Below are 26413 nucleotides of genomic sequence, written 5' to 3'. Positions count from 1 at the left end.
GTTTAGTTTGCACATTTAAAAAAGTCTCGCACATCCATTAAATCGGTGTTTGAATCACATGTAGATAAATAAAAAATGGTTTAATATGCAGTTCTTTGTTCATATAAGAGTTGTCTTTTGATGTATTGTGGTGTGTATGTAAATATTTACCATTTCTGTTTCTACTTATCAAGGCTTTTTGATATATTTCCCTGATCATGTGACCCTTGGGGGCAGGTCTAACAGTAAGATTAGTGTCTGAGGAAGAGCCTCGCGCCCCCAACGTTGTGGACGTGCTAACGCACATAGAAGGAGCAGAAGTGTGCCTGCCGTCTTCTCTTTTTTTTTCCTTTGTCTACATTTGAAAAATGAGCCAAGCATGTTAGATTTTGGCCGGTCTCTTGATAGAAATCCTGCATGTCGTGGTAATGGCCCAAAAGCTGATCTTATTAAGCGTGCGCACGCGTGTGTTTTCTTCCTCCTGCCCTATCTTCTCTCTGCTCCTTTAATATTTCATGGCCCCTCTTTGTGATCCTGCTGCAGGCCTCCCAGACCAGGAGGAACCCCGGAGAGTCCTCGCAGGACGCAGGCGGCCCCCCCCCAGCCCTCCAACCCGGCACTACAGGCTCAGATCAAACAAGGTAACTACAAAAGGACGGGGCATTCCCTTCACACACCCCCAGGGCCCCGAGTGTGTGTGTGTGTGTGTGTGTGTGTGTGTGTGTGTGTGTAAGGTGGGAGGGAGCACAAGGCGTGGATTTTGATAATGCAGCCCACTGGCGATCAAACCCACAGCGGAGCGATTGGAAAGAAAGAAAGGAAAAGACATCATAAAGCAAATATCACAGCAGGAGGCGGCGGCTGTGCGCCCCCTGCAGGTCATAAAGAGGATGTTGCAGCGAGGAGGTGGGTGACCCGACAAGGGATCACCGCCACCTTTTGTCCTCACATCGCCGTCTAAATTGTCGCTGGGTTGCGCCGCCACAGTTTGGCTCCAGCTGGTTGGAGTTTCATGAGCTTTGAAAAAGTCAACATGTTTTTATGTATTTTATTTTCACCGTCTTTTGCAAATGTGATGCCGTTGGTGGGCGTCTGATTGGAAGAAACCAAATCATTTGCAAGTCGTCCTGCCATCAAGGAGAGACGGCCTCAACAGTCCAGACCCGGGACCAGAGCGCCAGCCATGTTTTAATTGGCTCGTTGATGGCATGACCACTTGCTGAACTCAAGTTGTTGCACTACATTGATTAGACAACACTTGGGAGTTTAGCCCAGAATGGGACTACATGTCTAAATGCAAACCCTCGTCAAGGCTGAATTGACTCATTAGGTCGTTCTTGAACATTTTGCTGCTTTGCCTCCTGAACCATTTTCAAAAAAACAACTTAACTTCATAAAATTAGAAAATAAGTCTGGGTGACTCTGGGTGTCACCAACAGAGTGGAAAACAGCAGCTGCTGGATTCTTTTCTGTTATTATCGGGTTATTACAGTGTTGGCCGAGTCTCCACTGGTCTGGATTAAAAAAAAAAACAAAAAACCCAGTCCTCCCAGTCTGAGACCAGACTGGACTAAGACCAATCTCAAATACTACAGAACTAAATAAATCTAAGTGAGCCTTGTTAGCTGACCACTGACGTTGTTGGTAACAGTGGAAGATCAAAAACAACATATTTACTTTTTGGCTGAGGGTTTTATCCCATGTCAAGGACTGTTTGGAAAGAGCGTTTCCTCTGTTTCCACTAAGTAGATATGAACGAGGCTCATTGTGTGCTATCAATGGGAAGCATTGGGAAGTATTGACAAAACCTGTCTACTTATTTATTTATTTTATCTTTAGATGTATTTTAATTTTTATCACCATTATTCCCAACGCCGCACTGTGCTCCTAATGACACGGGGCCGCTGTCCCAGACTGACACTCCCATCACATCTGGATCCTTCTGATGAAGCTCTGCCAGTGGTGTCCAAAAGGACACATTTAAAACGCGAGCACAAATAAACCACATAAAGCCTGACGAGGAAGGGAAAGTCTCATGATACCAAAAAACATTTGAAATAAATGTAGATTTTTTTTATTTTATTTTATTAGATGAAGAAGAGTTGAAGTTTTCTGTTCCTTTCTTTTTGCGTGGAGGGGGGGAAACCCCCCCCCCCCTGCTGTAGCACCACTGTAGGGGACGTTTTAACCAGCCGTCACCATCTGCTCGCCACACACACACACACACACACACACACACACGCGCACGCGTGCGGCCAGCTAACTACCGTGTGCTATAACAAGTGCAGCGGCAACAAATACACACCTAAATTCAATTCTAAGTGAGTGCGTGCCGGGCGCACACACACTTATGCCATGGGTGGCGCCCTCGGGTGTTTGGGGAGGGGGGAGGGGCCAGGGGGAGTGCGGGGGGGCGGTTTGCAGAGCCATTGTCACGCCTTAATGGGGGCCAAGCGTGACAAGCGTGTGGACTTATTCACGCCACACGCCTATTCACCGCCGTTCAGGGGGAACGCTCGGCCGTGACCTCTGCGCAGCCAGCCACTCCAACCTGGTGTGTGTGTGTGTGTGTGTGTGTGTGTGTGTGTGTGTGTGTGTGTGTGTGTGTGTGTGTGTGTGTGTGTGTGTGTGTGTGTGCGCACGACGGAGGCTTTGTGCAGAGGAGTGAGTGCTCTTAACCCTGCTCACTGTGTCTTTTCACATGGAAATAAATGAGGAGGCCCCCCTCTTTTTTAATACACTGGCTGCATTTACAGTGCCATGAACACAGCAGAAAGGGAGGGAGCGAGAGAGAGAGAGAGAGAGAGAGAGAGAGTGAGTGAGTGCAGGGCCCGCCAACCATTTACCACAAAAACGCCTCTTCTTTTTTTTCAAGAGTCGCCTATTTTGCGACGGCGTCTTCAGCGAGCAAATGTGTCTCTGGGTGATTCTCTGTCTGCTGTCTGTTTGCACTGCCCGCAGCAGCAGCTATTACACACACACACACACACACACACACACACACACACACACACACACACACACACACACACACACGAGTTTTCGTTCTATTTTTATTTTTTTTTGGTTTGATGTCTTAACAGGAGTTTTAAAGGTGGCCTGGTTTTAATGAGGTTTTAATGCCACACACACACACAAAAAAAATCAGACAACTTCCGACTCGCATGCTGACACACAACATGTGAACACAGAATAAAACAAATGGAACCCATTCAGAAAGTAGAGTGCGATGCCAATGATGTCCTGGTTTGTGTGCTGAATTCTCCAGCAGCATAGAGCCTTAATTATAGGATGCCAGTGTGAAAAGCGTCTTTTCTTTGAAAGCAAAAACTCCTCTACCGCTGAGACTGTGAAGTACGCAGCCTTTTCATCCAGCCGGCTCTCACTTCAGCCTCAAAGTTCATAGAAAAAGCTGTCCGACTGCTGTTGACTGCCCTCTGCCATCCTCTCTCTCTCTCTCTCTCTCTCGTGCCCACCGCATGGCTTCAGCCTGCTGCCTGCTCTCTCGTCCACACACTAGGGCTGCACAATATGGAGAAAAATGTGTCTCAATCATGGATCACAATGACCTCAATACAAACACATTTGTTTTAAAAAATTTTTATATATATATATATATATATATATATATATATACATATATATATATATATATATATATATATATATATATATATATATATATATATAAAAATGGCGTGTTGTTTTTTAAAGGCCTTAAAGAGAAAAAATATAACCACCATTCTTGACAGCAGACATATGCGAACTAACAAAAGAGGACGAGATTTGACCAGAATTCCGGCGTATGTGCTTTGTTTCCATTTAATGGAAACCCCTGCTAATCGTAATTGTACTCGAAATTGAAATATCGCTTTTATTTTGTGAAAAGCTGTCATGGAAACGCAGCTGGTGAGATTCAGACAATAAGGAATTTATCCTTCTCCTGAAAAGTCAGTGTCGTCAGAGAAAGCGAGGGAAGAAAGCGCTTTCAGAGGAAGTGTGCTCTGTTCAAGTCACCCAAAACCTGTATTGTTTGAAACTAATTGAATTGAGACTCACCTTGCCTGGTTCACGGATGGTACCTCAGCTGTAACTGGCTGGGATTTCTTCACTGAACCCAAGTTGCTGGAAGGAAAACTGGAAATGATTCCTTTCTCCAGCTTCTTATTGGTGTCACTTCATCTTCTCCACACGGAAGGCCATGTCCTTGCATTGTTCAGTCAAGTAGTTCATTTATTGTGAACCCCCCCCCACCCCCCCACCCCCCCCACACACACACACACACTCACACACACTCATCACATATCGCCTGTTTTACCAAATATTGTGCAGCCCTACGACTCGCGCTCTCGTTCAGCAAGCTCTCGTTTTTGTTCTTGTGTCTTTTGTGTCTGCACACAATAATCCGTCCCTCTGTTTTTGACTCTGCTCTTTTCTTTAACCACCAACACAAATGATGTGTTTTCTGTCTCCATGTTCCGTGGGTGCCACGCGTCCTCTTTGTCTCGTTCTGACTGTTTTCCAAGCCTTTTTTTTTTTTTTTTTTAAATGGTTACCCACTGCAACTCGCTGTTCTCTGGAAGCGAGAAGTCTCCGAGTCCAGTCTGCTGCCAAACACCTGCTGGAATGAACGTGAACAGATGTTATTGTTGGTTGTTGCGTGTGTTTAGGAAGATGTGCTCTGCATCTGCAAGAAAAACTGGTCATATTTTCCCAAATTGTATTTTTTTTTTTTTTATTTATTTTTTTTTACACAAATGTTAGTGTTCTAATTGGATCCCTCAGCCACAAGGGGTTCAGGTGTTTGGCCTCAGCATCAAGAAGTCAGACAATTGCTGTTGTTTTAGAACATTGAAATACATCCATCTCTCTAAAAACAAACAAATGAATAAATGCCTTAAATATTTATGACCAAAGTTTGGCATTTCTACAAATTTTCTGTGGCTGTCAATGAAGATGCTGGAGCCAAAGCCAGGATCCTTCCTGTCCCCTTCTTTGTTTGCCGCCATGGTTTCACACTAACGTTGAATCTTTGTCTCTTCCAAGTACCGCCTTGAAATAACGCATCTCTTTTTTTGGATATTTGTGCCTATTTTTTTTTTTTTTTTTATGAGCTTCTTTTTTAATATTTTCTGGCTCGCGATTCAGCACAGGCGTCTTTGTCTCTGCCTGCGGCTGGTGTCGCTGCTCTTTCCTTTTCTCATGTTATCACGATGTTCATCAGCTGTTGAGTTTCGTCACTCAGGTGTCTGTTTTTCAGTTGATTCTCAGTACTTTCATATTTAGATGTTGCGACGTGGGTAGGGTTTTCAAATTTAACAATTCCATACCAAATTATTTGTGCTTTTTTTCTTCTTAAATAATAATAATCATTTCTTATCTTCTTCAATAGGAATATTTTTTATTCCTATCAAACATATTGTCTTAATATTTATTTATGTTACCAATTATATTTTGAAACAGACAGATCTGCAATTTGGTTTCACTTGATGTGGCTCCACAAATGAATCGGATTCAAGTTTGCCACAGATTTTCTGCCCTTGAATCAAAAATGCTCTCACTTCTTAGCTCACCTTTCTGAATGTAATACTTATTTCTTCCCCTCAGTTGACGTGCTTTGGGTTCTACTTCCTTTGACATATATTTCTCAAAAATTTTTTTTTTTTGCTTTCTTTACTTTTCTCTTCTCTTTGTTAATTGTTGTGCACATTTATACCTCTCTAATCCTGTGCTCTACTTCTTGACTATTTCTCTCCTTGTCTTCCTTTGCAAGCTGCTGTAGCTGCCACAGTCAACACCACTACTGTTACTTCTGCTACTGCAGGGGCCCCAGGGGCCTTTCCCCAAGGGGGGGCCCCTGGCACCCCTAGCCCCGGCCCTGCTACTCATAACATCCCCTCAGTCAACGAAGGTACAGACTGAACTGATGGGTACCACTCAGGGAAATCTCCCAGCCGTATTATTTGTCTTTAAGGATTCTACTTAGATAGTTTTTCTTCTACCTTCCTCCCTCTGTCTTTTATTTTCCCATAGTTTGATACTTTTTTTCTACCTCATTTCTCTTCGGTCCATCATAATTCTCCCCCCCCCCCAATTCTCTCTATTGGTTATTTTTCCCATCTGTTGCCTTGTTGGGCTTTTTCACCCCAACCCTCCTCTCTGGCATTAGCTGTGTTCTTCCCAGCTGCCTCTCTTGGCTTTTATCTCAGGTGTCTAGCTCCAGTTTTGTCTTGGATGTTTAATTGGACTGTGGGGCTTTTCTGCTGTTTGTCTGCCTGTTTGAAATATCTGAGTTCAATGCGTTTTCAAAGCAGTCGTTCAAACATTGGTGGCCTGTTGGTCTCCAAATGTAAATGTTGCGAGTGGCAGCGATAAGTTGTCTGGCCCGCGACATTAAACCTACTGGATTTGATGCATTCAATAACTTGCTTGTTTTCTGAGGCGGTGATCTTTTATTTTTTTTCTCTCGAAACAAACAAAAGGGCCGTAGAACGCTTCGGTTCCAACCTTTGACTTTGTGACCAAAACCAAAGTTGTTCTGCGGTGGTTCAAATTGGTCATAGCCACCTTTGGATTTGATAATAAATCAATATTTTGAATCATTCCGGCACTGGAGGCATAGCAGTGCTTTAAATGTTTTGGGGAGATAAAAAAAAAACGGTGTCATCAGCAAACAGGATGAGAAGCTTTTAGGTCGGATGCTTTTGAAAATGCAGAGATCCCAGTCTTTCATCCTGGCATTCTGTCTTCTTTTAGTCGTACGTGTTGTTCCTGTGCAGTCTGTCTCTCTGTGTTCTTGTCCGTCCGGTGTGTTCATGTGTCCCAATGTGTGTCCGTGCCCGTGTCCGTATGCACACACTGTTTGCATGCTTGCTGTCTCCACTCGATGGAATGGGGCGTGTGTCACAGGGGAAAACCAAGCCAATCAAAAACTCGACAACCATCTGAAAAAAACTGAATTCCTTCTAATCTGCAAATCTCCCTTGCTGACATTTATCTTTCCCTCTTTTTTTTCCCCAGTTGCAGCACAGCTATTTCATACCCCACCAACGGTTTTAAAGAGAGATACTTCTCGACAAAAGCCCAGTTAGCGCAGCCCCAAACACTTGTCTTACACTTTGTCACACAGCCTAATGCCGTCAATTTTAAACATTAAAGTTATTACAAGGAGGTACCTTAACGGGTCAATTTTTTTTAATTTCATTTTTTTAATTTCATTTTTAAGCCTGGAGGTCCGTCCATTCTGTGCACCTAAACACCATAGTGCTCTTTAACCCTTTCATGCATTATGGTCACTGTCATTTTCTTTTACATGAATGGGTTTTCATGGCAGAGTTGCACATAATCCCACATAGTGGATGCTACATTGTCACTACACACGCAGCCACACACAAGTCAAACATTTTTGCCACAACTTTAACAAGAACAAAAGAGAAAACTCACTGCGTCTGTAATTTATGCATTAAGGGGTTCATTCTTTACACTCGATGGTTTCAAATTCATGTCCATTTGGTAATAAAGTACCTTTAAAAGCTCCTAACTTGGTTTTGAAAATAGGAATTGCAATGAAGTTTTTCTTTATGAACGTGCAAGCATGCAGACGGAGGCTCATTCCTTTTCATTGTGCACAGAAGCACTAAGAAACGAATGAGGCTCCTGGTTCGAGGCTACTAGAGGTTGACTGATTTCCCTTCCTCTTACTGACATTCAAATGACACTTTTGTTATTGCAATGCAAGGAAGAGTTATTCAGTATTTTTTCATTATCTCTTGTGAATGTGTGCTGTATACGTTAACCTCTGCATAACCAATGCAATATGATTACAATCAAACTAACGCTTTGAGTTCCTCCCATGTATTTCGACGAGCGAGGTAAGTCGACATAATGCCACGGCAAAGGAATTTTGTATTGAATTTCTTTGCTGCTCAAAGCAGTTAAGTCATGCATTTCCATAGTACCTGCATCTTTATTGGAAACCATATATTCAACCAATATATGTGGATAAGGTCCTTGGTTTGTGTTATTATGGATGAATAAACATTTTGATCCGTTAAAGAAAGACTGGTACACATTCCACTTGTGTTTGCTGTATTTATGTGTTTGAAGTATTTTGAACTTGCTTTGGCTTCGTCGAACTCAGCCAGAGTTGCACCTCTTAAAATGACGCGACGACATTTTAAAATCACCTGTTCAGGAAAGCGGAAGTCAAAAAACTCATTCATATGACAGTGTGTCGTATCAATGTGTAATCACGACTAAATCCACTTGAAAGTGCCATGTGTGTATTGTTTACCCGTTAAATGCCATTATATGTATTAAATCCGTTGGTCTTTGATTAGAATGTGAAATTATAGCAGGTGAGACGTCCATCTGTCAGTTGGTTAGAAATGCATGTGCGCATTGTAAATACAAGTTTACAGTGTGTGCAAGGCTATGAAGTCGCACTGCTGCCATATAAAAAAACGCTTCAGTCTTTACAAAGAAAAGAAACAAACCGCTTTGGTGAACTCATGTAAAGGAAACTTAATCGGTCCTTTTTTCTTCCGATAAACAGAAATGTGTTTGTGTTTAGTGGGTGGGCCTTAATTGGACACACACACGCACACAGATACAGTAACACAAACTATCACTAGCTAGTGGTTTTACAGAATAATCCTATTGATGATAGATGATAAAATGATTTTTATTAATATGTCATGTCGCTTACTTCCTGATATCAGTCTCAGGCATGTAAAAAGTGAAGTTGGCGATTTCATTGATTAACATATGAAACATTAACTGTCCAGTCATCATCAATGGATGGATTATTACCCTGCTTTAAAGTGGCTCAACGTCGTTTCCCCCCCTCATATATTCTCCGTTAAAAAACAACTAAAACAGAACAAAAATAGTCATGCAATTTATATTAAAAGCATAATTGAAGAACAATTTATATGTAATGTCTTAAAAGATCAGTGTTCTAGAAAAAAAAAAAAAAAATCACCTCCACAATGTTTGGATGAGGTAGAATCGTTGCACACAAAGTATCATTCAATGGCCATCCTGATCGATAGTTGCCTTGTTATTGACGATCGCCCCTATCTAGTACCTTCATGGTTGCATGACACAAACGGCACTCTGCACTTGTCTAACAATGTCTATACGTGTCTAACAATGGCAGACAGTGGCACCTGGTACATAGAGGAATTGAAATCAATAATAGAAACCATTCCTTCTTTTTTTTGCCACCCAACAACACACAACATTGAAGAGCCCCACTTTCTATTCTACTGTCATTCTGTTTACCAGTTGCAAAAAGGGTCTCAGGAAGCTTTCCCTGGTATGTGGGATATCGTGCATTCACATATTGTCGTTTGGCATAGCGACAAGTGGGATTGTAATTGTATCATGTAGATTTGAAGGTCTTTTGTCCGACCCTCTTGTTAATCAGAGAGTTTTGCTAGTTACAAGTTCAGGCGATTTCGTGCAAACCTCACACCGACTTCGGGTAGCAGCGAATAGTAGCAACTTTCTATGTATGATTTTACATTTTCAAGACTTTCAAATTGTTTTTTGAAAAACAAGCAGAGGAATTTTTTTTTTATACGACAGCAGTGTGGTTTTTGTGTGAGAGCATGCAAAGATGCTTTAGAACATAGGGCCAGCTGCTGGCGCCTCCTGTAGTCTATGTAGTCACGTATTTCTCTTTGACAGTATGTCCGTGCACGTGCGTGCGTGTGTGTGTGTGTGTGTGTGTGTGTGTGCAGGTTGGAGTCAGCTGGCTGCCATGCACTGTGTGATGCTCCCTGACCTCCTGGGCCTGGACAAGTACAGACCTCCTCTGCTGGAGATGTTGGCGAGGAGGTGGCAGGATCGCTGTCTGGAGGTAAGGCACGCATGCAGGCAAACACACACACACACATACACACACACACAGGATGCAAGAACATCCACACTGCAACTAGCTGAGTCTGCATAATTAATTTCATAGGATCAACATTATTCACGTTTTTTAAAGAACAAAATGGTCTAACGGCAACATCAAGTGGTGACATCTTAGATTGCAGCGTATTTCACTCCGCCTCCCCCTCCTGAGCTTGCCGGTGAACTACGGTGGCCTGCGCGCCCAAACTCGGACACCTCATCCACCTTCTTCTTCGTTGGTTTGTTTGAGGACATGAGCGTTCACTGTAATTACCAAACGCGCTGTCAGGCAGCTGGATTGTCCACACCAGGCTTCCTTAGAAATATGGTGGCGCAAGATGGCAGCTAACTGCCATGTATATTCTTATATATATATATTAGTACCAATATGAAAATCATAAATCAACCACGCTGGACCGTTAACACCATTTCGTCTTTTTGCTTTTTAAGGTGCGCGAAGCAGCTCAAGCGCTGCTGTTGGCTGAATTGCGGAGAATCGGCCAATCGGGTCGCAAGGACACCATCGACCTGTGGGCTCCCTACCTGCCTCAGTATGTGGACTCGGTCAGCTCCCGTAAGTACCTCGCAATGTTTCAGATACGGTCGGAAGGAATTCGCCTTCACTTGGTTTTTGGGTTTCACGTTGGTTACCTCCTTTTTAAAAGGAGTGGAAACCCATGTTACTTTTATTGTACTGTGAGTATAGCCTTTTACTATTGTATTTCTGGGCAGTATGTTAAGCTTTTACCAATGAGAAGAAAATCCTAAATCAAGCCAAATTTAACACACTGGACCTTTAAACAGATCTTGCGGAGCTGCACTTCCATCTTTCTCTGCGGGGTTGTAAGATAATTGACACCTCAAGGTGCGTTATTATGCGAGTGTTCATCTCAAAATCAGCTGTGTTTATTCGTAGTGTCACGACAAGTGAAGCTAGCGGAGGGAAGCTAGCGCGGCCCCTTTGAGTCGAACTTAAAAGTCTGTCCATCCGTTCGTCCCTCCCTCCCCTCTGTACTGTCTTCCTTGCTGTTGTCTGCAGCCTATAGTCCCGTGTCTCTCCGTCTGCTGTCTATAGTTAGATGTGCTGATGGGAAGAAAGGTGAATCTCCACCTTCCTTTACTAGAAACAGCCCTGATGAGAGAGCGAGAGAGAGAGAGAGAGAGAGAGAGATAGAGCGCAAGTGTGTGTGTGTGTGTTGAGGAGTGTGCCTGTGCTTGCTGAGGCTGCTGCGGTGCTTCTCAGGGGAATGGTCGCCATGGAAACGGGCCCCAGTCCGTGTTGTGTTACCGCAGCAGTACCGCAGACGGGGGTGGGGGGGGGGAGGCGGCGGGCGGGGGAGAGCTATGGGTCGGTGACCTCCGGGGACGAGGGAGGAGAGAGGATGGCGGCGGCGAGAGGGGGAGGGATGGACAGAGTGAGAGAGTGAGAGAGAGAGAGAGAGAGAGAGAGAGAGAGAGAGAGGTTAAAGGGTCACTGAATTTGATCCGTGTGCTGCAGAGCGGGACTGGAACCGACAGTAAGATGACTCCCGCTGGTCCTGGAAATCCTGGAATGTTCTGGCAAAGTGGGGAATGTGCTGAATCCTTTTGCCAACGTCCTTTGTAACCGTGTCAAAGAAATGATCTCCGTGTATTGGAAAGTCAAATTCAAACCCTCTTCTCTCGTGTTCCGCCATTGTATGGCCACGTGTTGGGCCCTGAAGTTCCTCCAGTGCGGCTTCATAGTTCACTGAGGCAGCGGGACAGTCACCTGAGGAGCTGGTTCATCCATCCTTTCATTCATCCTTGCACCGTGGGGTGCCGCTTCGAGGCCACCACAACCTGACACCTCGCCAGCGCCACCCCGACTCAACCTGAGCTCCACCTTCACACCATTCAATGGAAACACCTGCAAGTCGCATTTGTACTTGGTTGAAATTTTAGAAATGTCGCTTTTATTTTGCGAAAAACAGTCATGGCATCACAGCTTGTGTCACGTCTAGCCTTGTGCGTCAGCGATGGGAACATCCAATGTGTTAAAGATGTGTAGTTGAGAGCTTCCAGGACCTTTCAGGCTACAGTCTCCAAAAAAACCCAGTATCCGCTCATATAGCAGTAATCCTGGCAAGTCATCCAGTCCCGGCACTGATGGTTAAAAAAAAAAAAAAAAATCTGTATTCCTCTGTTTCAACAAAACAAAAGACCAACTATGAAGTCACCAGTGGCCGTTTTAGAGAGACTTAACTTTTTCGGCTGTTGTTTTCGTGGCTGTCTGGCCTTTTTTTCCCTCCCCGTCTTCAGCGAGAGAGTGTTTGGTGTTAGAATCAAGACACCTGTATTTAACCATTAGCTTTTAGTGCCCAGGAAATGTCACTGACTCAGTGACAGAGTCCCACTGTCGCTTGAGCGACACATACAAAGTAATGGCCGTGACCTTTTAGCGCTCCCGGAATTTGTTAAAAGGCTTGAGCACAAAGAAAGCAGGCTGGCACGGAGTTGTTGACCTGCACTCGGTGGGGGAACAGAGAGAAAATCAAGTGTGCACTCTGTCTCCATCCACCTTGCTGAGTCTAATTAACTGTGTTTTACCCTAAAGGAGCAGGTCAGCATTTTGGGCAAAAGTCTTATTAGCTCTCTCCAAGACTGTGATGGGAACATCGATATCAATCTCACAGCTCGGTGTTAAACTGGAGACAACCAACATCAACAAACAACTGTTGGCAACGAAGACTCGCCCCTGTGTCCAAGCTAAAAAGTAGCCCTGAACAAGAGTAGCGACCCAACCTCGGGCTAGTAGTACGGGTTGGCTTGACACGGTACAGCATGCAATTTGATGGGTTTACACCATGGATGGTTCCCTGAATGTCGTATCTCACCATTAACATTTTGTTAAACCCTTCCCCGTGGCTTCCAAGCATTAACATATTGTACGTATTGGTTGAAAGAATTGTGAAATAAATCACACAGACGGACTCTCTTTGAAATGAAAGATCTGTGTGGTGTAGGAGAGCAAATTGATGGGCGACAGCGTAGCCGTTGAAACGCAGAATAAATCAAAGCGTAGCCGTAGTACTTTACCGAACCAGCCTGCACTGCTTGGTGGAATAAGACTCTGCCATCTAGTGGTCAGATTTTAGATTGCGGTGCTCATTTGCTCTCTCTCCCTCCCGCCCCGAGCTTGCCAGTGAACTACAGTGGCCCTCACACACAAACCTGGATACCACGCCCACCTTCTTCTTCATTGGCTTATTTCAGGATGGAAAACCAAACTTACTTTTATTGTTTTATTGCTTATTGCACTTTTATTATTAATATATTTACAGGTGCTAAATTATGCTTGCCAATCCAAAAAATCATAAATTAGGCCAGATTCTACACACTGGAGCTTCAAGCCCTCCAGCTTTGGTAGAGAGCCCCTTGAAAGGCGCAACAAAGTGATTGAAATGTGATTGACATGAACCTCTCTTTAGTGGTCTCAGTCATTTCCTTCAAATTTTTTTTTGTTTTTGTCTTTTTAAGTGAAGCGTGTCGCAATCCAGCGTCATCCCAGCTAAAGTGAAGCCTGGTTGGTTTCGGCATCCGATGTAGTGATAGAACAGATTGAAAACGCTCCCTGATGGAGGTTGGCAAGGTGGATCAGCAAGATCTCAGTGGAAGTGGAAGAGGGCGGAGCTGGGCAGAGGGACCCAGATGCCTGAGCATGAAGGCCGGGAACAACACGGAGCCATTTCATTTGATCTCAGCCACCGGCACCAGCTGGACTTTAACTACATGGGTTGCTGAGACATTGCAATGGCAAACAATGAAAGACAATTGCGAGGCTTTAATCTTTGGAGTGGAAGACTTGCAGAGCAGCAGGGAGCGCTGGAAGCCTTGTGGAGGGAAGCTCATTGGATACACAGGGGCTCTCCACACAACCTCCACTCATATTCACGCACACTTGATTAAACAGAGTCGCCAGCATTGTCCAGCCTCACGCACGCCTCAACACACACGCTTTCAAGGGTCAAACTGTGTGTGTGTCTGTGTGCGAACAGCTGTTTCTTTGATCGCCGTTTCCTCTCTCTCTTTTGTCACCAGTTTGCTCTCTGCCCGGATCGCCCAGTCCCACTTAAAGAGATGCTTCCTCCTCCTCCTCCCACCACCACCTCTTCTTCTTCTTCTTCTTCTTCTTCTTCTTCTTCTTCTTCCTCTTCTTCCTCTTCTTCTTCTTCCTCTTCTTCTTCTTCTTCTTCTTCTTCTTCTTCTTCTTCTTCTTCTTCTTCCTGCATCTGGGGCATTGCTTCTTCGCTTCTGATTTATCCTCTAATTGTTGCTGTTCCTGCCCATCCATTGTGTTAAACAATAAAACAGATTAATTTAGCAATATTTTAGTTGATAGTTTTATTTTGTGAAGAAATTGCTTCTTGAGGAATGAACTCTTTGAATATCGTATTAGATTAGATCTACTAAATGCAATTTCTAAAGAAATTATCGTTGCTGACTGGAAAAACGTCCCTGCTGAAGCGTTGAAGGATGGAACTTGGTCGCTGAATGACTTGGCACTGTTTGACATTTAACTACCGCAACATGTTCAACGGAATAAGAATAGTAAAGAGAATTTAAAGGTGCATTGTGTCTAAAATGTTTAAGAAAGCTTGCCTGAAAGCGCATTTCCTATTTAGGCCACTGTGAGGAGGACTTCCTTAAAAAACACAGCGCAGTACAGAGCAAGGTGGCAGCTAACCAGGGTAGGGAACCCCTAGTTAGCTGCCACTTTTCTTGTACTAGTATAGTATAGACTTTTATTAATGGTTATTTATGGGGAGTATATTAGGCGTTTACCAATCTAAAAATCATTAATCAAGCCAAATTTTGCACACTGGATCTTTAAAAGAACAATTGGCACCAGCATTCATAACCAATTATATAAACTTGTGGAGGTGAAGACCAAACTACTGTGCAGAAAGGTAATAAATGGTGTCGATAAAGATTCATCGTAAAAATAAAAAAAAAAAAGAATTTTGGCGATAGGTCATACAAGAATTCAACTTATTAAGAGGAACAAAATAGTCAAAGGAAAGAATCTTATCAAAGAGAAACCAGGGTATAAAAGAAGGACGACTGGGAGGGCAGGAGGGAGGCTCGGTGTTTAACCAGGAGGAGAGGGAGAAGAGAAGAGAAGAGAGGAGAAGAGAGGGCAGGAGATGGAGAGAGGAGTCGGGATCCTGGAGGTTAACAAGGCATGCTGGGAGCTATGTGTCATGGCTGACATGACAAGCTTGACCTTGGATCAGGGCAGAACGCCCCCTCCTCCCACCCAGCTCCCCTCGGTCCCCCATGAATCAAGCCCCTCCCCCGCTACTTCCCCCCCCTCCATTCACTCCCCCTCCTCCCACCTCCTTTCTTCCCTCCCTCCATCAACTCCCAGCGTGCTGTTCGCTCTCCACTCCCCCTCCGCATCGCCGCTGTTTTTTCAGATCTTCCTCCTCTCTCTCTCTCTCTCTCTCGCTCTCTCTCTCTCTCGCTCGCTCGCTTTGTTTCCACACGCAGATTCACCTGTGTGGGATCAGCTGACCGCCCGCCCGCCGTGTGTAGGCGGTGGTGGCAGCACCGTTGAGAATCAGACCCGGCTGGACATTTTTTCTCTTAAGCTGAACCACCTGTGCTCAGTGCGGTTCTGTTCTGCTCTGTTCGGGCTGCACCACTAAGCCCTTAGAATAAACCTTGTCACCCTTGTTACAGTCAGCCCAATTATAAAATCAGCCCTTTGTGATGTCACGAGGTTGTGCTAGAAGAGAACAAAGAGGAAGGTGGACGGGATATCCATGTTTGTGTGCGCAGGCCACTGTAGTTGACTGGCAAGCTCAGGAGGGGGAGGGCGAGTGACGTACGATGCAATCTAAGATGTCACCTCTGGATGTCGCTGTTTCTTCATCAATTTAAAATGTTAATTTAAAAAGTTTCCCAAATATAATTTGGTTCCCTTTTCTTTATGTCCGTCTTTCTTTCTATCTTTTTTTTCTGTCTGTCTGTCTTTCATCAGGAGCCAAGCTTTAGTTTTCAGTAGGTGGCGTGTGTTGCCGCGCAGCCGTTCCCTGGCTGTCCTCTGTGTGCTCGGTGTGCTCGGTGCTCGTCCCCCAGAGCCGTTGGCTGGGCCAGCAGAGCTCCCGTCTGCTGCTCAAATTGAATTAAGAGGCAGGGAGGGCCGGGGGTGGCGGTGGGGGCGGCGGGGGAGGGGCACGTGTTTATGTAGAAACATCAGTCAGTCTTCTTGTCCAATGGCGACGGAGCATCAGTTATGTTTTAATTAAGTTCAATTAAGTTTTTATCACTTTAATGTTTGAGATGGATAATCAAGCGGGCGGCGTATTGGCCTTCTGTCAGCGCCGCTGCGTGTGCATGTGTTTGATATACAGCCGTGCCCAGTCATTAGGTGGAGCTGTCAGCCCCGCGCCAGTCTGTGTGTGTGTGTGTGTGTGTGTGAGCAGGTTAATTGGAACATGAAGCACAACGTTAACCAGGATTAATCAATGTAATTACATAGAGTGTAATTACAAGGGGTTTTATTATTGGTGTGCAGGGGGTCTCCTGAACTCGCCTACATTAGTGTTAACCTTTCCTTTCTTTCATTTTTTTAAGGATATAATTTGGGACGTCAACCTTTTTCCGGTGCTGTTCGTTGCTCACGGTGGTGTGTGTGTGTGTGTGTGTGTGTGTGTGTGTGTGTGTCTCTCTCCATTGTATTAATTAGAGTGTGTGCTCCCAGAGATTAGCCTGGTGTAGGCTCTGTTACCTTTGCTCGCTTCATTCATTAGGGCCGGCCAATTCATTAACCCAGCCGCTAATGAAAAGCCTCTTTTAATTGGCTATTGAGAGATAAAGGCTAAATGAAAACACTAAATATGGGCGACAGCGGGGATCTGGCTGCGTTTCCATTAACTGCAGATAACAAGGTTGCCCAATAAGCCTTAATTAGCTACTTAACCAGGACCGTTAGTCGTCTAATTAGAAGTCAACGCGCGGTGCGGTGCGATGAGCCCACAGACAAACTTAATAATGGCAGGATATGAAGAAGAAAAGGCCCATTAGAAATTGCAGAAGCAGATAGTATCTGTGGGAAGTTTCTGCTTATTTCTATTTTTTTTGTTTTTATTCTTAGCCGCTGACATAAACTACCAGTGAAAAGTTTGGACGCACCATATGAATTTGATGTATTTTCTTTTATTCTCATGGCGATGGTACGGAAGAGGATTAGGATTATTAACCACAAACGGAAAAACAATTCAGATAGATTTTTTTTCTCCCAAGTTTCCAATTCGAGAATTAAGCTGAAATTTCAAGATTAAAGTCAAAAGTTCAAGAGTAAAGTTGACGTGAAAAATACGAAAATTTTGTGAATGAAATCGAAATTTTGCAAATAATGTCAATGGCAACGTCAAGATAACAAATGGCTAATGCTAAATCATCTCTCTCTCTCCCTCTCTCTCTGTCTCTCACCAGCTGGAACGACCCCCGAACCCTCCACCCCGGCTCCGCCTCCTCCTGAGGCTCAGCCAGTTGAGACCAAGGCACCTGAGGAGGAGATGGATGTGACAGATGATGACATCACAGCAGGTAGGCTCATCAAATCTTCAATCATTTGTGTAATGAATCAAGTCCGAATTGGGAATTCGGCTTGTCTGGGAATTTGAACACCTTGGTTGTAGTGGTAGAAGAAAAAAAAAAAATAAAAATAATAATCTGGGATTATTGTCTGAACACATTAACATATATCGTGTGATACAATCCAGTTAACAGGAAGAGCCTTCATAGGTCACATGATCTGTGCAGACACGTGTGATTTGCAACTAGTTCATCATGAATGTTTTGCTGCATTTGGGAGTCTTTCTACAGTGGCTCTCTGTTTGTATGATGTAGTAGGCTGGCACGCTGTGAGAGTGCGTGTGTGTGTGAGTGTGTGTGTGTGTGTCACACAGCCCAGATTCATGTTGGTGTTCTGGCACCTGCATGGTGTTAAGAGCAGTTTGGTGTTTTAACGCACTCATACTTTCCAGATCACAGTTTCAAATGCACATGCACACACGCATGCATACACACACACACACACACACACACACACACACACACACACACACACTGGGAAGTATTCTTCACCTTGGAATTTCTGACACCTGTGTCTCATACAGGTAGAGTGAGAAAAAAAAAAGGCAGATTTCGAGACACTTTTCCAGTCCATTTATATTTTGTCACATTTCCCCAAAAAGGTAATACAGACAGACAGACAGACAGACAGGGAAGAAAAACTCAGTTATTCCACTTTTTTTCTTTCATACCGTCTTCCTGGACTGCCTCCTCTTTTCATGTGAGCGTGGCCGCCACCACCATGGTGTGTAATTAATGATGGTTGAGACGGAAGGGAAGTTGAATTCCTTGCCGACGCTGACGCATTAGGAAAACAGGGCAGCCTCTCCTCGGCCAGCTTCCTTCGCCCTGCAGCCGCCATCCCTCTCTCAGACTCTCTCAGACTCCCTCGCTCAGTCGATATCGCAGATGTGCCTGACAATTTATCATTTCTCACGGCTCATTTTCCCTCCCCCCCCCGCCCCCCTCGCTATTGACAGCTGTGTTTTTTCATTCACTCGGCAGTATTAAATCTGTTTGTCTGAATGTTTGCTGCTGTGCAGAGAAAAAATACCCGTCCGGTTTTCCCCTCCTCTTCCTCCTCCTTTCTCTTTCTCTCCTTTAGAGCCCAAACTTTCGGCCAAGCAAAACGTACTCCCGCACAACTACATCCATCAGTTGTCTCACAATGTAAAAAGAATGAACTCGCAAGTAAAAGGTTGTTTAATTCAAAGAATAAGGATAACCATGACGGTGTTTCGTAGTGCGGAATTTATCGCCGTCCTTGTCAACGATCATTGTTGGAAGAGTTGCAGCTTTTTCTCACGTCCCGTCGTTGAAACGAAGAGGGCGGCAAAGAGCCGACGAGGAGGGCGGGGGAGGGGAGAAGAAGAGGAAAAGGGGGGGAAAAAGAACAAGAGAGACAAAAAGGTGACAATGGGGGGAAAAAGAGGCGCGAGCGATGTAGCAGAGCCAGAGAATCAGCGAGCTGCAGGCTGTTACCACGGCAATAGACTCATCACTTCAGCCCCATGTCTCCCCTGACAAATACACATGCACACACACGCACACACACACGCGCACACACACGCGCACACACACACACGCACACACACTTTAACTGTCACTCAAGGGCTCAGGATGCATGGATGACAACAGTTGTTGCCTGGTGCCACAGCTGCAACACCTTCCAGACCACGTCTCCGTCTCTGTCTCTCTCTGCCCACACACGCACACGCACACGCACGCGCACACGCACACACACACCTGTGTTAAAGTGTGTTGTGTAATTAGGTCTCTAGAAGTGTCAGGGGATGTCATTAGGTTCCACAGCATCTTCATCCTTCCTCTGTCTGCAGACACACACACACACACACACACACACACACACACACACACACGGCACAAAGCCTTTACCTCTGTTAATTGAACCTTGTGACCTTTCTATAGGGAAACATGTGGTGCAAGCTCTTCTTCTCCTCCTGCTGGTGGAGGAGAGGAAACATGTAAAGGCTGCGGTGAGTCGTGAGCAGCTCGTCTGGCTCAGGAGTTTCTAGAAGCAGAGGGCGTTCGATGTGAAATTCTAGAAAACAAACCTGTCAGTGCCCCGTGTCTCCCCCCCCCCCCCCCTTCTGGCATAGGAATCAGTCACCCTGTGCCTTTAATAAGGTAATGATAATTCCTGACCCTCCCTGTTGTTGTTATGAGGCGGTGCATTGTGTGTTCGCTCGGAGGCAAATCAGCCTCCGGGGGTCACATTTGTATTTGCTGCCGTAGTCGTCTATCATTCCAGCACTGGGCCGCACACGCCGACATGTGACGCCCTTGTCATGTCCCGCTGCCTCGCCATCACTCTGCTGCTGAAAAGCACCCTGATCTCTGCACACTCAACAGTGAGGTGGAACATTCTCACCGTAAAGTAGTGGACACTGCTTCCAGATATTTTGTGCAAGTGGAGATTCCTCTGAAGAGCTGATTTTCCAATTTTTCCAGCCCACTCTAGAGTCTGTAGACTGGTAGAATGATGGTTTCTGTTCGCCACTGGTTCACCATCAGGACCAGCAAGGTTCTTCTCCGCTGGACTCGACTTACTTGGAACTAATAACAAAGTTATTCTCTTAAAATTGAATTTTATGTTGATGTTTAAACAGCGGCAGCCGTAGTTAATGAGCAGTAACAATGATTTAAATGCTCCGGGACCTATGTTTCACCACACTAGATCGTCTCCATGACGGTGATGTAATGTGTCAGTGTGGTTCTCTATGAGCCTTACTGTCATATTGAGGATATTATGGGGTGTATCACTTGAGGGGTGGACTGAACATGATGTCACTGATGGCCTGGGTGTGAAATGCACGGCCTGCCGCTGCTGCTGCTGCTGCTGCTGCTGCTGCCTGCGCTGATAAGACAAAGTGGCTGATGTCAAGTGCGATGCTGATCACGCTGGGGGGGGGAGAGAAGCTCATCTGTAGATCTGACCCCCAGGGAGGTCATAGTCCCCACCCTGCTGGGAGAGCCTCCCCAGCCTCCCCCTTCTTTGAATACACGTGTCCTCCCTTAGGCAGCAGCTGGATTCAAACCTTCCCATTTTTTCAAAGCTCTGAAAACAGAGAGATGAACAACTCCTCACACTTAATATGTGACCTTCATTATATAACTGCCAGGGCTACTTCCTGTAGACCATGAACACAGAAACGTCTTGTGTTTTTAAATTAGTTTTTTTTTTTACGTCCAGTGTTTTAAAATAAAACCCTTTTTTTTTTTTTAAGAAGAACTTTCTACCTGGATAAACGAGTCTCCACAGACACATTTAGAGCACAGCTGGATGAAGGTGTGCATGTAAAGGTAGTCAGTGCTGAAGGATGCACTGTTGGAAGGAAGGAGTAGGGAAGGCAGGAGCTGCACGAGCTGCAGCAATGAAAGGTCAGAGTTCAAAGGCCAGACTGACCCTCACCTCGCCGTGTCATTAGCCCGATTGTGATTTGGTTAGCTGTAATGCTAGCCCCCTCCGCTAATCTAATAGCGGGGGCCTGGAGGTCATTAGGGTCAGATCACATTTCTCATCACAACAGATTGAACTTATGAAGAGATAAATGGTCGGAGCTGTGATTTTATGATGATTGTGTCCCTTTGCTGTGACACAGTGCAAGGGACACAGCTGCTATGTAGGAATGGTATTATATTACAGGAAGCCCGGAGAGGTCATTGTCCGACTGTTATTAAGGTCTGTGGTTTGGGGAGAGAAACGACAATATCCACTTGACACGCAACGACACGGAACCGCTTGGCCGGAGCTTCCACGATGGACTTTTCCACCGTCAGGTTTTTCCCTCCAGTTCGCAGCAGTCGTCTGAAAATAAGAAGAAAAATTGGAATCCTGTAGCGTTTGCACAAGATCATTTTGTTTTTTTCAAGTTCCTAAAGTCTATAATGCCGTGTTAATATAGTTTTTCAGTGTAAAAAAAAAAAAAGACCATATCATTATTATTATTATTGTTAGATTTTTTTTTGTCTATTATTTTTTCTTGAAACAAGTGCAGTGCTCAGAAGCTGCTTTGATAACTGCAGAAACATCAAATATAAAAATCCACAGCTTATTATTATTAAATGTGTCTACTGCATGCACTCCTTTTACCTCCCCACTTAATCACAATAACACACACACACACACACACACGCACCCCTCTCTCTTATGGTTGAGTGGACAGTAGGGTAATGTGCACATGAATTGGGGGTGGGGTTAGACGGCGGTATTGTGTGTGTGTGTGTGTGTCAGGGTTATGAATGTGTCACAAAGATAAAGCACTAGCCTTGGGCTTGTGTGTGTGTATGTGCGCGCGCGTGTGCACGTGCCAGGTTGCCGTTAGCCTGAGCACAAGCGTAGATGGAAGCAGATGGAAATGACTGCTGCTGACTTCTGGCTTGTTTCAATGCAGTGCCACCAACTGATTGAGATGTTTGACTCTGGTGTTAATCCACTCGGTGCGTTTTGCTAATTGTCTGCAAGACGAGCAGTTGGTCGGTTTGATCTCGCTCCCCTTTTCAGTTTCACACAGTTGTGTTGATTTTTTGCAAGGCAGCTATTGTCCCTTCCTTGACCGTTCAGGATGTCGGGTGCGTTTGTTAAAAATGATGATTAAAATCTTCAGACATAAATTGAATGAGGCTAAAATAAATATTGAATATAGGTGAATAAGTATTCCTTAGTTTGTTTGTTTCCCACCTTATTGGTTTGAGTGGATTTAGATGAAAACTTTGAACCTCTCCCATCAGCTTTCGGTTCAGGGAAAATGTTCCCCTGTTCTGTTCTCAGATAATTTGCCTTTTCACCGAGAGGCCTGATTCAGTTGGATTATCAGCCGGACATCTTGAATTGATCCTCCATGTAAAATTCAGCAGCATATTTTTGTATTTCATTGCTCTGTTTCTCAGCAGTGCAACACCTTCTGCAGCGCAGTGTGTTGTTATGATTTAAGTCTTTTAAAGTAAAAGAAGGAATGAAAAATACCTAAATCTATGAATATACACTCTGCAGGATGGTAAAACCGTGTTCTCCTTGCTGCTGATGCTCACTTGTCATGTGATGCTCTATATTGTACCAAATCCAAAATCCCTTATTCTCAAATGGTGTTGACTGGTGTGGATGGAAGGCATTGTGCGACTGAGCTGCGATGGCTTCAGTTAAATACATTTCCACTCTGTGAAGAAGTGGTCCTCAGCTGTTACTGTATTAGCAATATGAACATCCAGAGTCATTTTTCAGATCATCCCACTAACAGGATGAGTCTGACAGCAGCAGAACGCTGGAAATATTGGTTGTATTAAAAAGCTGTCAGATTGCAAATTGAACTGTAAAACAGACTCATAATAGATAATGGGAGATCGAAAAATATGACCCGGGGCTTTTAATATTGCCAATCTGCGCATGAATACATTGATGCTATGTGAAAACTTGGTATGATTGAGGGTCCTGCGCTGCAGTCTGCCCTTCCCTTCTTCTAGCCGAGGAGGAGGAGGAGGAGGAGGAGGAGTGTGTACAACTCTGGTGGTGGTAGGAGGAGGTCGGCTGCTATAGAAGCCTCCTCAAGGCTCCTCAAGGCTCCTCAAGAAGCTCTTTGTCAGTCTGCATTGTATGTCAATGTCCTCCTTTGAGGGTCAGTATAAGTGCCTTAAAAAATGATATGATATAAACGTGTGTGTGTGTGTGTGTGTGTATTTGTGTATATATACACATATATGCAGATGTATATACATGCATACATATAAATGTAAATATATATTGCAAATATGATCTTGGCAGTATAAGAGAAAATACAATGCAGGGAATCTTGACTATTGGGACAGTGTTGACTGGAGCTGATTAAGACATTGTTGATGCACAGTATTAGAAGAATAGGGGGAGAAACTGGTCAAAATCAGTCCCTATGTTAATTGAAATCATACTTATATTCAGTTGTATCGTAGTTTGCTGAAAATGTTTCACCGAGTTGCGTCTGAGAGGATTTTCTACATTTGTATTCAGTTATTCCCTCACAAGATTACCCCATTGCCACGCTGTCCATTTCATTAACACAATTGCATGGCCCTGTGGTTAGCTTTGTCAACCAAGCAACCAGCAAATAGTGACCCCTACTGGCTGGGAGGTATTAAACACTCTCCGTATCGCCGTATAGTCATGAAGTAAAATTGCATATTTGCTGCTTTGAGTTCTTTCACTGACGGAGCATTCGGCTCGTATAGTTCACTCTAACCATGTCACTTCCTGGTGAAGCACATATACACCCAGAATGGAAGCGGATAAAACTAGACGCCGCCAGTAAGGTCCAGATGCTGACTGCAGCTCTGCTCTCTGGAATTTTATCTCCACTTAAAGGTCAAGGCTGTCAGACGGTTTGCTGGGGGTCTAGGAGAATAATCCATAAGGAGCGATGGGTGATGAGCCGGGAGGAGGAATCAACAGTTGGGAGTCCAGGCTCCCTGGCTCACAAACTTGTTTCCAGTTTGCCGGCGATATCTCACGCGGACCCCCTTGACCTCCTGGCCCCCCCCGACCGCACCATCTAATTGAAGCGTTGCGTTTTTAGCAAGCGCAGATAGCTCTTCCGTCTGCGTTCCGTCTTAAGATGGCAAAATACACTTAACCTTCAGATGGACTCGGGCCTGCTTGGAAGGGCAGCCACCGTTTCAGGACCCAAATCTTTTTTCTCTATCAACTTAATTGTGTTTTTCAATTATTTCCCCCAGATTTTCTGTCCCTTGACATTTGCTGTAAGGACAGTGTCTCCTGCTGCAGCTCCAGCATCCTTTTGTTTCAAATACCTCCCTCAACCCCCATCTGTAGGAATTTAAAGGCTTTAGGAATACTTATTTATTCATTCATTCATTTTAAGTTCCCACCTATTTATACATAAGTTTGGAGTTCAGACTTTTCCATCTCCAAAAAGATGCTGTTTAGCTTTTCCTTCCTTCTCCTTTGGTTCTCATCCTCAAGCCGGTATTGATCCCCTCCCACGGTCCCTGGTGATCAGGTTTTACCAGTCTTCAATTGATTACCAATGGAGGCTGGATTGAGGTATATCATGGGAAGATGTTGGGGCTGTATCTCTGAAGGGAAGGGTGGGAAGGAGTTGGCTTTGATTTTCTCTGTAGGGTTTCCAAAGTAAAGACGTGTGAATGTGTGCTCCAAGTACAAAGCTAAATTAAACCCCGTTTGGCCAAATTGCCTTTAATTTATATACAATTTCAGAAAGTATTCAAAAAAAGACAAGAGTAGTGTTGAATTTTTAAGACATGCACACGATTTCCTTTAATTTGAGCTTTTCCCTTCTCGTCTTTAGTTGTTTTTTACAGGTTTCTTTCATTTTAATGACACTAAATATTTTTTTTTTTACTGTGATTGCATGGGCTCCACAGGTTGTTGCATTACACCATCCTGTCCTTTTATTATAGATTTCTTCCCTTCTGGATAATGTCATTTCACCCAGAAAGCATTTTTTTCCCATCCTAATCCGTCCATAGTTTTTATGAAGATTTAGCCGAGCCGAGCCGAGCCGAGCCGAGTGCACGGGGGAGCTCATCCGTCCCCCTCTTTAGATTATTGGGTTATGTTTTGGAGCAGGTTGGCCAACAAATAGGATTTAGATGCAATGTCATTATAATAGATCTGCCAGTCGTGAAGGTAGCCGATCAATAGGCTTCAAAAATCAATCAGGCCCGTCCGCACGGGCCGAGAGGCAACAAATGCCAACAGGAAGTGATGCTACTTGATGAGTGTCCACAGTGCAGCTCCCGTCTCATGAAAGAGGAAGGAGCTGCTGGAAGCTTAGAGCAGCATTGTTCTGCAGTAGAAGTTGTAACCACTCAAACAAAACATCTCTCGACCGACATCAAGTTGTGAATGCCGTTGGTAAGAAAATACAAGTTTAAAAAAAAAAAAAAAAAAAAAAGTGGATCTTTAAGATTTATGTCAATACTTGTAGCATAAGAGAGCATGTTTGCAGAATCCTAATTTTAACCCGCAAAATCAAAGAAAGAAAAGATTAGAAATCCCATTTAGAGTTAATCCCAAAACCTCTGACGTGAATCTCATGAAACGTTAACATGGCCGTGAAGAAGCTCGCGTGGCAGCAGAACTTTGGTGGGAACACCTGCACCCTCGTTGATCTTGACGCCACCGACTGGCTGACGCTGTGTCGTTAATGCACATCCAGCCACTCACGTTCGACCCCGAGTCCACTAATAATGAATATACTCCACTTCCATCCGGCCGTCCTCTGTCAGTTTCTAAAGGGGTCATTAAGGATCCACACTTGAGGCCACTCCCTAATGAAATCACACATGGTTTGATCTTCTCGGAGAAACATTCCACCTCTGTTTCTTCTCCCTCTTCACTCTCTTTTCTCTGTATATCTGAACTTTTTAGTGATTCTGGTTGGGACTCTGATATCTGTAATTCTGTTATCTACTGGCCCAGTCTAGCCTCGGGATGGATGCCATCTATAATCCATTTATCAGAGGCGGCCGCTGGGCCTTCGCCCAAATGACAGCTGGCCTTCAGCAATCTCATTAGAAAAAAAGAGAGAAAAAAAAGCACCAGGATATGGTATGGAAATCTTGGGGGAGGGTCTCCTGAGGTCTGATAAAATAGACTGAGGGACAATCACAGAAGACACAATTTAATGGAATACTTCTAGAAATTTAGCTTTTTCGTGTGGAGGAGAGCTTCTCTGACCCTCATATTTTACCATGAAGCAATTTAAGCCCGACAGAGTTGTAATATTTCCAAAGTGTGAAAAGCTGAAGGCAAGAGAATTGTCATATAACATAACATGCAACCCAATTGATCATACTTGTATGTATGAAGTAGAAAATCTAACATCCTGTATCTTCTGAACTCCATCAGTGATGTTCAGCAGTAAAGTCTTGGTTACTGCAAATCTGGAGTTCTTGA

At 44.4% G+C, this 26413-nt stretch overlaps 1 protein-coding gene across 2 annotated transcripts in view; it reads left to right on the top strand.

Moving 5' to 3' along the window:
• Positions 1-26413, top strand: part of wdr7 (WD repeat domain 7) — a 75250-nt gene that overhangs the window by 22087 nt on the left and 26750 nt on the right. For both annotated transcript variants that reach the window (XM_076029288.1, XM_076029287.1), the window contains exons 19-22: positions 523-620; positions 9726-9844; positions 10333-10456; positions 17344-17457. In XM_076029288.1, coding sequence (XP_075885403.1) covers positions 523-620; positions 9726-9844; positions 10333-10456; positions 17344-17457 — 455 coding nt within the window. The remainder of the gene's footprint in view (positions 1-522; positions 621-9725; positions 9845-10332; positions 10457-17343; positions 17458-26413) is intronic.

This window comes from Nelusetta ayraudi, unplaced genomic scaffold (genome assembly GCF_046127955.1).
Source record: "Nelusetta ayraudi isolate G7.1 ecotype Tasmania unplaced genomic scaffold, CSIRO-AGI_Nayr_v1 ptg000026l, whole genome shotgun sequence".
NCBI lineage: Eukaryota > Metazoa > Chordata > Actinopteri > Tetraodontiformes > Monacanthidae > Nelusetta > Nelusetta ayraudi.
Note: the sequence above shows the minus strand (reverse complement) of the source record. Positions and strands in the feature narration are given on the sequence as shown.